At 29.5% G+C, this 16,828-nt stretch overlaps 1 protein-coding gene across 4 annotated transcripts in view; it reads right to left on the reverse strand.

The window, feature by feature from the left end:
* Nucleotides 1-316: 316 nt before the first annotated feature.
* The window catches only part of LOC118197964 (rac GTPase-activating protein 1-like), a 61,118-nt gene continuing 44,606 nt past the window's right edge, over nt 317-16,828 (reverse strand). For all 4 annotated transcript variants that reach the window (XM_035369537.2, XM_035369536.2, XM_035369535.2 and 1 more), the window contains 7 exons: nt 15,864-16,046; nt 10,326-10,434; nt 10,107-10,212; nt 9,878-10,013; nt 3,774-3,879; nt 2,038-2,140; nt 317-625 (listed from right to left, as the gene is read on the reverse strand). In XM_035369537.2, coding sequence (XP_035225428.1) covers nt 556-625; nt 2,038-2,140; nt 3,774-3,879; nt 9,878-10,013; nt 10,107-10,212; nt 10,326-10,434; nt 15,864-16,046 — 813 coding nt within the window. In that variant the 3' untranslated portion in view covers nt 317-555. The remainder of the gene's footprint in view (nt 626-2,037; nt 2,141-3,773; nt 3,880-9,877; nt 10,014-10,106; nt 10,213-10,325; nt 10,435-15,863; nt 16,047-16,828) is intronic.

The raw sequence follows: 16,828 nt of genomic DNA on the forward strand, positions 1-16,828 counted from the left end.
GTTTCAAATGCTTCACAGAAGCATTTTCCTAAATCACTTTATTTAGTGAAACTATGAACAGTATATAAAGCAGATGGCTTAAGAATTATACCATAAAAGAAAAATTCACCTTTACAGATATAATATCTATTGTTTCCTGTATATGTATGTATATGCATGTGAATGATACTGTTTTAGAGGTTTATATATATATAAGACTTTTATTTATTTAAACAATACCAAAATTTAATAAAAGTCATAATAACAGAAAAGAAATCTATAAGAGAATTTTTAATATGCATTAAATTGAGTCGAGTTCATGAATTTGAAATAAATATACACATATACAATAAGCTTTTATTTAAAAATTACATTTGTTAAAAAATACAATTTTTTTTGCGAGCTTAGATAAAATACTTTTGGACCATTAATATTGAGGCATATATGTATGTAAAAATATATATGTAAAAATAATAGATATACAATCATTTTTTTACAAAACCCATGGAAATGATAAACTTCATGCACCTTCAGTACACATCAGTTGTCTAACAATCTATGTTAATTCCACAGAAGTTATTTAAGTAAAGGAGATGAAAAAAACTGCCTTTTCCCAGATTTGGAACTGGAACCATGTCTTGTATTCCTTCAAATATGAATATATATGATTTTTATTAGTTTTGAATTTATTTCCATATAAATATGTCAAAGAGTAAAAATTTATTTTTCAGGGGGAGGGATATCATACATTACTTTTATTACTAGATATACTGTAAGTTCAGACAAAAGCTAATATAATTCAGCTTTAACTTTTAAAAATCTAAAATATAACAGTTCACTAAAAAATACAGGATGTCTAGGAAAGAAATCATTAAAAAAACAATATAGATATAGCTGAAATCAATGTTTATTGAACTGTATACAGCTGGAAACAAGAATTAAAGTTTATTTATCAAAAAGACTGGACTGCAGTTTATTTGACTTTCCTAAAAAAGATTTGTGTGCCCAGAGTATGGAAGCAATAGGACTAGGTCACACTAGTAATGCTTTTGAAGATATGGGATGAAACAGCGTAATGTTTAAACACAGACCAAGCTGCAAATGGCAGTCACACAGAAGTTTACTAAAATCTTTTGAGTTATTCTTTCCAGGTATGTACACCACATTGCAATAAACATATTAATTTCAGATATAAATGTCATTCTTTTTCATCCCTTTATATGGAAACCTGACTTCTAACACAGATTCAGATTCTGTTTGTAGATTGTCAAGTGAATTATCACCCAATCTTGGTAAAACAAATATAACTCAGAAGAAGATTTAAATTAAACCTTTTTTTTTACTGTAACTTAATACAGATGCATAGCTTGTGCTTTACAGAAAAGCCAAAACTACTTATAGAATTTAAGCTAATATAAAATATAAAGCAAAATTTAAAGTAACATTGGAATTAACAAAATTCTAAATTCAGCTTTGGTTCTGGCATTTTAAATGTGCAAGCAACATGTATAGCAAAAGGCTAAAGCCATTTTAAATAATTTTAAGAGCAAGGTAAGAAGGCCAATTTTGTCTTTTTGAGATGTTATATCATTTTTTCTTGCTTTATTTTAATTCTTGCCCTGTGGTTGTAAGTCAACATCAGCAATGTTCTAAGCTTAGGGAAATGCTGCTTTTAGCCTATCAGTGACCCATGTTCAAATCCTAGCAAACCAGCTAGCTGCACTAGCATTTTCATGGTTTTATCCGAATATAACATGAATATAATTCAATTTTGATCGAAACAGCCATTGTTAATGATTCTTCTTCTTAAGAGACAGTTCTTACAGGCTATGCCATAATCAATTCAACAAGAACTAACAAAATAATTCAACACAACTTTACAAAATAATTCATTCCTTATCATAATTAATTTTTATTCTAATAGTCAATGAATTAAAGGATGAGTAAATAAAGTTAATAAGTTTTTTATTAATGAAGGAAAATGAATTTATAGCCATATTAACAATAAATAACCTAAAATAAATTGGGTATTTATTAACTGTTAAAAATATGAATTACCTTGGTGTAAGAGGTGTTCTTCCAACTTGGACATTTCTGGAATTTTGACTAGATGGATAGTAAATAGGACCAAGCCTGCCTCCTCTTACTACTATGGATGGTGCTGCAAATTTTTAAAATCTTATTTACCAATTCACATATTCAAAATACTAAGCAATAAAATTAAATGCCATAAACTAAAATTAAACACTGATGATTTTTAAAAGCCATGTGACAAAAAATGCATGGTAATATTTTTTTCCATGAAATTTTTTAATATAGATGGAAAAAACAAAATTCATAAACTTTTTTTATGGAATTTCATAATTATTTTAATTTAGAGGTAGTTAAAAAGCAGTAAAGATATTTCTAAAGAAGTTTTATAATATCATGCTTTAAACATTATAAAACTGTAAATATACTTCAGTGATTTGCAAAAAATATTCATGAATTTCGTAATCTCATAAATAAAAAAAATTAAGCTACTTCGTTCAAAGTTACAGAAATTTCTAATGCAAAAGAATTAAGTTTATTTATTCATGTGATTTATAACATTATTTGGAGTAAACAAAATCCTCATACATCAGCATACTACTTACTTTACTTCATGTTAATTTCATTATACAATTATTAAAACAACTTCATTCATTAAAATGAAATTTTATTTTATATATAATGCTGCAAGTTAAATTTCACTAGTTCAATATGTACAGTAAATTAAAACAAATAAAAAATTGTACATTTTTCTCTATAATATATGCAACATACTCATAAAACAAACAGTTGCATACAAATAACAAAAAGATTAAGAATTTAAGTAAAAGTTTTGAAAGAAAATTCTTTTTTTTATGTATTATTATTGTCAATTTTGCCAATATAAACAAAAATCACAAATTTCAACTGCACTGGATTATGATTAATATGGTGGTTGTGGATGTATTAAAGCGTTTTTTTTTAAATAATTGGCATAATATTCCTTAATTTAATTCTTAAATTACTTTACTGAAAAATATTCAACCTGTTTTTTGCTTTCAGTAATTAATTATTCATTTAACTAAAGCCTGCTTTCACTACATAAGAAGAGGGTGAAATCAATAATGTTGGTTATTAGTATCTTCTTTTATTCTGAATTATTTCTCTTCAATGATTTTTAAATTTTAAAACTTAGCATACCGGTGTGTTCTGAATAATTTGATTGAACATCTTCTTTCAGTGCAATCAATTCTTGAATCATAACATCACGATCAGATATATTGCAGTTCAGCTGTTCTATGAGCCATGCAAGCACATTCAAATTTTTAGTGTCTTGGAAGTGAACATTAAAATCTTTTAAAATATACAAGGGGATTGCTTATAACAAGTCTTCTCAGGAAATAGAATTCTTTTTAATAACGGACAGTTATCAAAGTCATGGAAAACTTTTCAGTTTAGTGTATATATAAATTAATATTGTATACATATAGGATAAAATATATAAATAAGCTTTATATAGAACATATTTAGATGAAATTTGCACAATTCAAGTTTCATTAATTAAATTCATTTCGTTTATGGATTGTAAGCTTTAATAAAATTATTTAATTATTTTTAGCCTTAATAAAAAGGCTAAAAATTATAAACCCGGAGATTTGGTGATCTACTAGAAAATGCAAAGAAAAATTGGGGGGGGGGGAATGGAAGAATTTGTGGCTATATGGTTTGCTATTAAACAATAATACATTTCTAAATTTTAATTGAAAAGTATAAAGCTATATCACCTGGAATGGGCTCTGGTGACTTTGGGGTAGGAGTAAAAACATCTTGATCTACATTCAACAAATTTCGCCATGAATCAGCTGGTATTATCAAAAGACGGTGCATTACCTGAGGGGGAGCACAATGAAGATTAAATGCATATTTAAATTCTAAGCATAAAGTACTTTGCATAAAATCTCAGTACAGGGTTCGTAACATTTCCTTACATGAAAATTAAGGACTTTTAAGGACCATCAAAGAAAAAATTAAGGACCTATCAAGGGGGAAAAAAAAAAAAAAAAGCAGTTATTTATTTAAGAAACTAACAGAAGTATGTATTATTTACTATTATTAAATTCAATTTAATACTTAACATAAAACAATTTTGAAAATTAAACTAACTCCCTACAAGTTATGAAGTAGATAACATTAAATTAAGAACATAATTTCTTGAAAAACATGTACAGTCAAAAGTCGTTAATCCGGAATCATCGGGACTTCGGCGATTCCGGATTATCGATCATCAGTTTAAATCGCGTAGGATGGCATGCAGAAATTCTAAAATTAAAAATATGAAACCGTAATTTATGAAATAAGGAACAATTATGATCTAAAGGGTATCAAAATTTACAAAAAAAAAAGCTTAATATTTATTTGTTTACTTTATTAAACATTTCTTTCAATGTAAGTTGTTTCATTTTATGTGATAATACTTTCTCTTTAATTCTATAAACAGACATAATTTTTTGTTCACTTACAAAGTTCCGCTGTTGAAGTCCCGTTAATTGCTGTGCCGAGAATACCGACTAACTTGTCAATCGAAATTTTTTCGTTTTCACTAACCTCTCTGTCACATTCTTCATGTCTTTATCCATTTTTTGCAGCAATTCCACTTTTTGTTTGATGGACATCGAAACATACTTTCGTTTTGTACGATCCTTTGGGAGCTCCAGAATCAAAAATTCTATTTGACATAATCAAAAGTTCAAGTTTACTTTTTTAGTATTGCTCTTACAGTCTGCAAAAAATAATAAGCCGGATCCAATTCGAAAATTAAGGAACAACGCAATCATCAACATTAACTGAAATGGATAATTATATAATTTTAGCTTACACCGTCCGTTATACATAAAATGCGCACGTGAAAACGTATTCTGCGCTTGCGCACATGCAAATGCGCAGTCGTAAGAGGTCTTACGCGCACGCGTAAACGCCTATGCGCATGTGTCAACGCGGAGCATGCGCAGAAAATTTTTAGCTTTGAGGTCCGGATTATAGATCATTCCGAATTATGGGTGTCCGAATTAACGACTTTTGACTGTATAAGTGTTTTTCACACTAATAACAGCCACAGATATTTTAGAGATTTACATGATTATTATTCAACTTATTTGATATTTATTTAAACACAGTCAACTACTCTTATAATTGCAATGTAAGAATATTTTGCAGATTAAAATAACAGATTTGTAAACATACGATTTATTTCTTTGGTTTTTTGAAAGATACTGGAATAATAAACTATGCAATAAAAGATACAAAACATTTATGCTTTTTTAAAATCTGAATTTTTTTCAGATATTTTAACATCTAATTTATTTATGTCTATTTCCTTTTCTTTAACTATTCTTCTAAGTTCATTTGCTTTGATAAACAAATCAATGTTTCTGCTGGTCTCGGCTTCATCTGCTTAAAGTATCTATCGAAGCTGCTGCTGATCTCATTTCTTTATTAATTTCGATATTAAGAATACCTCCAGAAAATTTTATTTAATCAAATACTGTGCATTGAGAAATGTATGATGAGTCACTTAAATTTTCAATTTCAACTGCTTTATTTACAGAGAAGCCCTTTTCCACAGAGGCCTGTCCATGTGACAAGATAAGAATCATTTTCACTATTTTCCATACTTTAGAATAGTGAAAATCATGAAAATAAGAAGTGAGAAATGTGTCAAGAAAAAAATTTTGAGAATCAAAAGTAGAAAATTCATGTAAATTTGTCTTAACTACTTTGTCAAGAATCTCTCCAAACTGCAGCAGAATTTCATCACAATTATCTTGTAAAACATGTTTATTCCGCGTTAATACGGTTAGAACTATTTTCATTTTGTTCTGGGCTTTTTCTGGACTTTAAGCCATCAACTGTGGGTCTATACAAGATGCATTTCGAATAAGAGAATAATTTATTGGACCATTAAGCCATTAAGTGTTGTACCATCGTTAAGACACATTGTTGACCTTCTTGTTTCAATGCAAAACTTGCAGCTTGTAAAATGTCCTTCTTGCGGCATTTATCATTCATTAACTGCTCAGCAATGAATCCCAAATAAACTTTACTTTTATAATTATAACAATTTGGATCATTAAAATTAAATTTATAAAGATTTTCTGCTTTAGTTATTTTTGAATATTCTAGTTTCAGCATTTTAAAGTGCTAAAAGCAATCATTTACAAGTTTTAAGATATCTTCAGCAAAAAAGGGAATAAGTGGTTTATCGCTTTGATAATATTCAAAATAATATTTTTGACAGAGAGAGAAAAAATTTAATTTTATAAGAAATGTTTTATCCTTAGTTGCCTCCAAAATATTTGAGAAGGATTTCAATGAATTTTATTTAAACTGCCCCATTTCAACTTTTTTAACATATAGTAGCAAGTCATCCCATATTTTAATGGCTCTTTCAACTGCTGGGACATTTTGCAACCATCGGTAAAAGCAGAACTTCACAGCAGAAAATTTTAATTAAAACATTATTTCTTTATCTATCAGATGGTGGAGCAAAGATAAAAATTCTGCAATAATTGGTTTTATTGTTAAACAAAAATGTATGAATTTTTCTTACGCATTATATTATAACACTTAAAAAATGTACTATATCGATAAAAAATTGCGACATCACGAAATATTCTAGGCAAGCATTCTTGCAGAGATTCCGTTACATCACTAAAATTGCCATAAGAATGCTATATTGGCAATACCATGAACACGTTTTCTCCGTGTAGCAACCGTTCCGCTTATTCGTCATTTCCTTTTAATTTATTAATCTTCCGTTTCTTTTATTTTTTCCTTATCATTTCAACACTGACTTTTTATTCAGGATTTAGCTTTTATTTTAATTTCTAGTTATAAATAGGTGAAATTAGCTTAATAACAAAAGATAATTTCAATCATTATCACAATGAAATTTTATATCGACCAACTATTTGGATAACTGATGTGATATTAAAATTCAATAACATTCTCTGAAAGCAGTATTCCTTTTATAAAAATACTTGGTAAAATTCTAGTACGGTGCAGCCTTGGCGCAATTTTGAAAATTATCGCCAACACCAAAATGACCCGTTTAACTACTCATCGTATATGTCCCGTTTTACTGCTAATCATAAAGTCGCCAAATCTCTTATGCAACGGATACCTTGTGCATAGGATTAAACCAAATACTTAATTGTCTATTGAAGCTTCAAAACGTATTTCCGAACTTCACTTTTATTTGGCTAGCGTTACCGAATTTGCCCTTGGCGACCTAAAATCGAAATGGAGCCAACAGATTTTCCGCGAAATCGATAACAGACCCTCTGCAGAAATAAACTCATAATTCCGATATCTCTTACATATATACGCAAAAGAGAATAAACTCCGTAGAAGGTGATCAAAAATTAATTTATGGCTTAATTCAAACAAACACAGAAATTAAGGTAAGCAAAACCGTGTAAAAACAGATTGAAATGATAAAACGAAACTTAGCTTCCACGTGAATTTTCAGCACTGATCTTCCTATTCTAGAAATTTCAATTTGTTTCAGACAAAGACCACATTTAGCTTTATAAGGATTGTCATCCATCAATATCCAGTCTTTGTAGTCGGCTTGATGAAGCCACAGTTGATTGAAAATGCAATTTCCAGGCATCTCGTTCCTATTGGCATCGGAGGGGTTGTGGCCTTCCAGGTTGGGATTGTTCTAATTTTGGCAAATATTTTCTGAACCCCCCCCCTTTTTTTTCCTCGAGCACCTTTATCATTACTTTCGCTTCTTGAAGAACTTCTGGCTTCATGCTTTCATCACAATCTGCATAAATTTATCGATAACACTTGTTTCGAAAGATTGGGTGAATAGCCAACCAGACACCCGATGCTTTCGTCCTAGGGTAGCTAATTGTTTTTTTATTGTTTGCAACTCAAATCCGCCAACAGATTGGTTAAGAGCCGTGTAATTTTAATTCCATATTCATGAGAAATCGCTTTTCACACTTACAATGGCAATCATTAGAAATGATAAGAAATGTCAAATGAGCAAAATTAAGGACTGTTTATTCATTTTGACCAAAATTAAGGACTTTTAAGGACCCAAAATCGGTTTTGAAAAATTTAAGGACTTTTAAGGACCGTACGAACCCCGTGAGTAGCATTTGATGTTTACCAATGACATATTAGTTCATACAAAGACATGAATTAATAAAATCTTAATAACTACATAATTATAACAGGGTTCGTAAACATTTCTGCATGTGGAAATTAAGTACTTTTAAGGACCATCAATGAAAAATTGAGTACCTATCAGCAAATGATAACTGAATAAACTAAAGCAATTATCTACACCCAAACTTCAGTTTTTTAATATCATTTTTGTAATTTGTAAGAATAAAAAACAAATCTGCGAGTGAGATGCATTATTATGAAACCTAATTTAATACAGTACAACTCCAATTATCCGAACTCCGACTGTATGAATCGCTTTCAGAATTTAAGAAAAAAAATAAGAAACGTACTGCAATTGGCAAAATAATGATTCTGTTAATGTGTGCTATTGTTTTTCCCTCTGAGAAGCTAGTGTAGGCATAGTGCAAACATTATTGGGATGATGAAACACAGTCTCATACTGCATTCAGTTTCTCTACATTTTTCTGTCTATAAAACTGAATGCACAGAAATAAGACATTTAAACAGCCTCCACATTTTCCCCTAACTCTGATGCACACAGTCCCCCTTGTTTCTTGCATCCCCGTGTTTTCCTTTATAATTTAGGACTTGACCTTAAATGATAAGGATTCGATGGAGCATCAGCCCGAGTGCGACCAAATGCAACTTCTCATTATCAAGTGGATGCATGACATGGCTGCCCAAAAACAGATGAAGACAGTCAAACAGCTTACTTTGACCAAAATGTTCAGCAAGCAACAATTTTCAGCACTTGTAAGTACTGTACAGTACACTATATAATATGTACATAAAAGTATTGCCTTTTCATTTAAAATTAATTAAAATATCTTTTTCTTTAAAAACAGTTTTTTTTCTCCCATTTTCAACATAAGTACATACAGTAATTAAAGTGTACACAGACCCTTCCTTCAGAAAATATCCTAGTATCCAAATTTTTTATTATCCATATGGGGGTCTGGACCCAATTGGTTTGGATAATTAGAATTCTACTGTACTTAAATTATAAAACAAATTTAAGAATAAAATCAACTTCTAATTTCTTCTTTCAAGTTATTAGCATTAAATTTTAAAATTTCTTAAAACATTTATACTTTACAGAAAATTAGCGACTTTTTATTAAATTTTACTAACAGCTTTATATAGAGTCTTTAAGCTTCATTTCATCATTCAATTCTCAGTCCAAGAGTTTTATGCAGATTTTATGTCTAGCATAAATTGAGAAATAAAATAATAATCAGTATGACTCATAACAGAAGCTTGGTTGTTGCCTCCAGCTGCTCACTTAAAGACAGAAAGCCACTCATCAGAACGGATGTTTCGCTTTTACAGCATACCTGCTTTTCGTTGAGTAATTATATTCTTAATTTTTAAACTTTGTAAGGAAATGTTTTCCCGTATAAAGATAATAGTCTGAAATGAGTTATTTTCAAGTGATTTAGTATTTTATTTTTTCAGTATTTTTCATTTTCTGTTACAGTACTTGACTACCACTAAAAATAGGTTTCTGCACATTTTCTTCCAATACAAAATTTTAGCATACAAGCAGGTTTTAACAAAGTTAGTGAAAAGTTTCAGTAATTGATCATTAAGTATATTTTTATATACATGCACATATATATAAATATAGTTCACGATCTAGAAATACTTATGTCTAAGATTTGAAAGTCATAATTACAGAAAATACTACCTTGACCTGATATGTTGTTTCTGTTAACATATTACAATCAGCTGCAGGTTCAGCTGTTGAATATCCCACTATAGTGGGGCCAAAAATTTTGGCTATATTCTCCAGTGGCATTTTGCATTCAGGGCTTTCTGCAACTCTGAAAAAAGAAAGTTAAAATTAAATAATAATAATAATAGTAATTTAGGAAACAAACTGAAAATTGGAAGGAAGAAAAAAAAAAAAAAAATACCTTTGCAAGTGTAATACAAGAAATGCAAGCGTATCTTTGTTTGGCTGAGGCAGATCACACACAGCATTGTATAAAGCATTTAAACTGATAGTATCATCCTTTATTTCTGAAAAATGATCAAATTCAAGACTATGTTTTTAAAAAAGAAAATAAATTAGTGAAATTTTTATTTTATATACAAAAATGATTAAATTATATAAAATAAATGAATAAACCTACCTGCTGCTTCAACAAACGTTTGCCATGTAGATCTTGGTATTAAAGGTTCACTTAAAGATCTAAGAAATTCTTTTACTGTTCCACACACAGCATGGATATCAGCCTGATTCTACAAAGAGAATAAATATATGCTGCAGTCTAAAATATTAGGTGAGTCTAAAGTATAATTTTCAACAGTCAATAAGAAAATCAAAAAAGTAACTTGTTATATAGAAAAAAAGTTATTAAAGATTAAAAATTTTTTTGCAGTATTTAATATTTTGCATTAATATCCAATATTTTATTTAGAAATTAAAAGCTGTGTTAAAAGTTAATTTATTTTTCATTAATTCTGGAAGGAGCTTTCCAACAACTCAGTTTGACTAAAATATTACAAGCTTTTTAAGTACAATGTAATTTTTATCTCTTGTCTATTTTTTCCTCTTAATTTAAGAGCATTGCGATCAGATCTTCTATTATTAGTGATTTTATTAAGAAAGACTAATACCTCTTAAAAACTCAGCTTTTTTCCCATAGAATCAGCAATAATAGTTTTTTTTTTAATAATTTTAATTTAAAATTTTTCCTGCTGCAATTTTATTGTACCTAAATTCTAAATTTAAAATAGCTTTTAAATATAGTAGTACTAACTCTACCTCTTCTGAACGTATAATCTATTAATATATATATTTATTTTACGCCATAAATTTGAATATTTCTTAAAATATCAACAAATCATTATAATAGAAAATCCTCCTTTTTTTAGGGCATAATAATAAGTGTTTAAGGGTTATTTAATACTTTTACTAACAGATGACACTATTAATATCACACCACAACAGAATGTCAGAATTTAATATCATACATTTATGTATTTACAAGAGAATTACAATAGCAAAAATGTTCAATGTACCCACCACTCGCACATCAAGGTTGATGGTATCTATTAGATGAGACAAGGTAAATTTCTGGTATACACGAAATATTTTATATAATAAACATAACACACATTTCATAACAGAAATTTTACATAAACAAAAATCATAGAAGTTAAGCATGGGCCATGCATTTTTGCAAGTACAGTTTCTGACCAAACATATTAATCAGAAACTGCTATACAGATGATGTTATGTGAATCATTCCATCTTGCATAAACATGACTGACTTAAAATTTTCATCTTGGAAACACAGTAAAATATACTCTTCTAATATTTTTATCTTAAAGCCACAACACAGTCTTTAACATTTTACGATAACATTCATCAGTTAAAATGCGAACTTGCGATTCACTCATTTCACATTGTTTCTCAAAAGAAAAAGACCCTAGCATAAACTATTCAATAAATTCACACCATTCAATGATTTATGGCACATTTAATAGCTACACTGCATGTTTTTTATTGTCACTAGCTTATATAACACATTAACTATCGATGCAAAGAAAAATTAGGTTTTCTCTGTGAAATTCAGCTTGAGCAAAGATTGCAATTTGTACAGGTATAATCAATTTTGCTACAGTGTAAGGTTTATACATGTAAAGTTTATGCAGTTTGTACACTTGCATGAGGTAGAACATATTTGTGTTAGGTATGTTTGCATTCCTTGTAACTTCTCATTCATTACTTATATTGTTTGCTGACTGTGCTGCTAAAATATCCATACGGAATGTTGCATTCCTTTGAAAATTACACTGTTGCACACTTACATTTGATTCCATTACACTGTCCTTTGAAAACTCCAATGCACGCTGCTGAAAAGACAACCTTTCAAGTTAACAATTTCTTCAAAACATTATATTAGCTCTGTAAGTAGAGTAACATTCATTGTACCTCAGATTTTTTTAATTGGTTGTGTAGATGAATGGGTGTTCAAACTTTTCACAAAGCTTATAAAGTTGATTCATTGTTCCCATAACCAAAAGACACTTCTTTAGAAGCATGAGTATTGTATTAAATAGATGCAATGAAATGATTCATGAACACCACTATAATAATACAGCAGCCAATCATGAACTCTCAGTTGCACACTTTTTTTTAATTTCGATTTGTATTCATTGATGAAAATTTGAACTAAAATTAGATCTTTCTCCACTCTCCCCAAGAATTTGCCTTTGTGATAAATATTCAGATAAAAACTACAATCAAATAAAACAATTTCTTTTTTGTAAAAATTTATGGAACAGAGAAAGGATATGTTTTCGTATTATCTAAAGAGTATCCATTCTTAAAAAAAATTGTGAAATGCATGGTAGCATAAAATAAGCAACATTATTAACAGGAAAGGGGAAAATTGTCAATCTTTACTTCACATGGGAGGGGGAAGAGAGACAAATGTCTTCGTAGTTTTTCCTATTTGAATACAAAAAGAGTGAGATGCACAGCTTTTCATATTTCTAAAGTGGAGTTTTTTTGGTAATAATAAAAAATAAAAAAAATTTTAAAAAAAGTGATCAGTGAAGAAATCCATTAGAAAATCTTCAATACATCAGTAGTAATAAGCAGAATAATAAATAACAATTACAGTTACAGATTAAACTTCCAGCATGCGCGTATGCGCAAAATTTACGACAAAATCAGATTTTAATGCTCATTTTCCGCATATCGAAGCTGAGACGTCTGAAGGTCATTTCTATTCCTCCTTTCTACCCTTTCCCACATCATGAAATGTGCCAACAGGAAGTCATTTGACTTTTTTTTTAACTGGGCTTCTGTGCTATGTGGCAGCTTCTTCATAAGTTACGACACGTGCGTAGTCGTGATTTAAAATTCGGAAAATATTTTTTTCTCAAATATTTTGTCATTTTGTGTTATTAATTGCCTTGTATTATTTTAATTTGAATACATTTGGCTCTGTAAATTTTATATCGGTTTTCATGTAAAAATATATATATATATATATATATATGTGCAACCAGCTGATTTTGCTTGGATTCTTCAAGAACTATCTGATGAAGAACAGGAAGACAAGAAAACCTTTGGATAGGAGAACAATAGCGATTTCCATTCCTTATTTTTTTTATTCCTATTTTTTAGAAATAAATAAAAACTCTAAAGTGCATTTCTGTAACCAGTAAGAAGTAAATTTCCTTGAAGTAATGCTAAACTTACTTTTTTTCCAACCAAGGTGTTTTCCTTTTTTATTGTCTATACTTGTCTTTGATGAATATTAAAATTAGCTTCGATTTTAAAATATAATTATTAAATATAAAATTTAAAATTTTCTATAATGAAATACATCATTACATTTCCATCTCACTAACATAAGAACTTAAAAATAATTTACTTATATTTGAATGTGATATCATTTGTATTTTGCAATAATAAGATTAATATTTTATTTCTTAACAAATTTATTATCAATATTCACTTATTTCTGTTGTTTTTCGTGCCAAAAACGGTAAAATAATGGATGTTGTAAAAAATATGATGTGTGTGTGCTCATGTAAAATTGCCAAGTGCGTGTGCTGGAAGGCTAAAAAAATTGAATGGTCTTTCATATTTACCAAGGCTTGCAACTCACTGCAGTAAATGTTAGAAAGCGATATATAAACTTAGCTGGAAATAAATAGAATTTACATTGCGATCTTTTATGAAGAATGAATTAACATAAATAACTGCAACAAGTCTATTTATAAAAAGCAACAAGACAAAAGATGTAGAAAAGTGGTTCCAAAAATGCAAAGAAAGTTTCAATAAAAGATTTGACTTTTGCAGGTTTCCCCTGAAATGGAAAATTTAAAATAAGAAAAATTGGAAAAAATTGTTAAAAATAACATACTACCAAGAAAATATCTGGTTGTAACAAAAGTTTTCTGCCAAAAAACATTCTTAATAATGTTAGAAAAAAAAGCATGAAAGCAGTACCTCTAGTGCAGGTAGTAATAACCATCCAAATCAATGATTGTCTATGAATGTCATGAATCTATGCCCAAATGTCTTCGTAGTTTTTTAAAGCCTCCGAACCAGAAACTTGGTGGCCATAAATCCAAAAACTGATCAACCTCATTTTGGACATCCTGTGCAGAATGGAAGATAGCACCAGCAAGATGTAGCTGCAAGTGTGAAAAAAGGTAGAAGTTCGAAGGAGCGATGTCGGTGTTATATGGTGAATGTGGCAAAAGATCCTATTTGAGTCGATACAGAGTCCAGTGTGTTCCATCAAGATAATGCAGACACATGTGGTCTTGCATTACCTTGATGGAACATTACCTTTTGTGCCAGAACTCAGTTCGAAGTTTTCCTTGATAGCAGCATCAACACAGAGTAGCATCTTGCTGTACATCTTACTTCGAGGATTTTACCTTTTTCCAGATACTCTTTGTGGATAATACCACAGCAATCCCATCAGATACAAAGCACGATCTTTTTTGTTAGTCAAATTACGATTTGCGATACTGTCGACGGGTTAACTGGGCCCAGATCAACTTCTTTATTGGCCTGTCTTGTTGAAGTAAATCCACTTTTCATCACGATCCGGTCCAGAACTTTGTCCTTGTGATGATACAGTACATTAGTGTAGGCCCATATACATCTGCCCTTATCTGCTTGAATCAGTTCATGTGGCAGCCAGTGATTGAATTTGTACGTCAAGTTTATGCAATGCATAGCATGACTAATGGACATGACACTAATGTCTAACATAGCAAGCTCTTGAGTGGCTGCATATTGATTTTTTTCCACAAGTTCTCGCAGGCGGACCTTGTTAACATCAGTAGGGGGGCTAGAGCGCTCTGCTTCTTGAATGTTATAGTCCTTGTTCTTGAAATTTTGATATCAGATGTTCGCAGTGTTACATGTAGATATTGTAACATTAGTACCTAAAGCTATACACATGATTTGGGGACACTCTGTAGTTGACTTTTTGCAACAGAACTGGAAGTAAATGATGGTTCTAATCTGGTAGCATGATATTTCCATTTCAGACACCTTGTACTTAATAATAAAGATATTTTTTTACAAATTTCATGACACAGTGTTCTAAAGCAAGTCTCTTTTTTTCAAATGCTAAAAATCCTTTGACAAAACATGCCAACGTGAACTGTTTGCGCAGACGATATTTGTGGTGGTGGGAAACTTTCATTAAAACCCGATATTTTAAATCCAATATTTACAGACGAAATTCAATTTCTTTATCACACTCACAGTAAAACTACATCAAGTCCCAATCATACTTCAAAAACTCTCATTGCATTCCATGATAAAATGAAGACTGTTACAGTTTTTGTATAATTTTTTCGCACATATTAATGCAAATACCCATGACATTTCAACAATAGACTATTTTTCCTTTGACTCACTGAAAAGTATCATTTCTAAGCTTAAAAACATCACAATTAATGAACTCTGGAATGTATTTAAAGGGTAATAGAAAACAATACCACTGGAAATTTTTCAAAAAATCTTATCACGGGAAGCATAATGTAGACTTAATTGTTCAAAAAATATACCGTCAAATCAAATGCTTAAAATAAGTATTTAAAATTTTAAACATTAATTAAATGATACCAGTATCATTCTAAAATGTTTTAACATCCTCTATACATTTTCATTTTATACTTACAATATTTGGAATGCTCTTTCCACTTAAAAAGTTTTTTTTTAGCTCTTTCACTTCTCGCTCACTTCCTGATATACGGTATAAACCAATTTCTTTGAAACCTCTGGATTCAATTTCATTGACACAATGAACAATAAGAGAAGGTATCATAGGTGCTGTTGATGATGTATAGTCAGCTATAGTACCCTAGAATAATTCAATCATTTGTTATATAATTAAGAAAACTAAACTGAAGAATAACCAAGTTTTTTCAGCTTAATTAAAAAATATTTTTCACTTAAAATATATACTTATGCAACTAATAACAGCTCAAAATTGTAATCTAATGCAGATATTTTATTTGATTAGTAAATAAAGCAAAACTTGTTTTTAAGCAATTCTTTTATATTTCCAATAAGACAACATTTGAGTACAAGAAAATTTCTACATTAGCTTTTAAAAAAATTAGAGCAATTTGTATTTATTATTTTATGATTATTCAAAGCCAACATAAACTGGAATAAACAATGCAAAAGTATGAGTAAGGAAGAAAAATTATTTTAAGAAATATTTGATTACAGTTACAGTAGTTAATAATACAGAAGCAGAGGGAAAAAATGGTATCATTTCCCCTTACTTAGAAAATATTCAAATTGAATGCTATGCAAACATAAATCCATAATAAAAAAAAAGAAATAATAATTAAAAAACAAATTTATAAAGATAAACAAAAATTCATGATACGTAATAAAAATTAGGTTTATTTTATAATTAGCCATTAATGAAATATTCAGCTGAACTAATAAAAATTGTAAGAAATTTTAGGAACAAAAGAAGTAAAAGAAATATATTGAAAATCAGGTTATCAGGAATACAACAAAAACTGGGAATCTTCTGTCAAAATCAGAAAAGTTGGCATGTCTAACAATTATTCAAAAAATAATCAAGAAATTCATACCCCTTCACTCCCTCCTGGATTGGGCAATGGA

The sequence above is a fragment of the Stegodyphus dumicola genome, chromosome 12 (assembly GCF_044657685.1).
Source record: "Stegodyphus dumicola isolate Sdum_Otavi_A_Nest chromosome 12, ASM4465768v1".
Lineage (NCBI taxonomy): Eukaryota > Metazoa > Arthropoda > Arachnida > Araneae > Eresidae > Stegodyphus > Stegodyphus dumicola.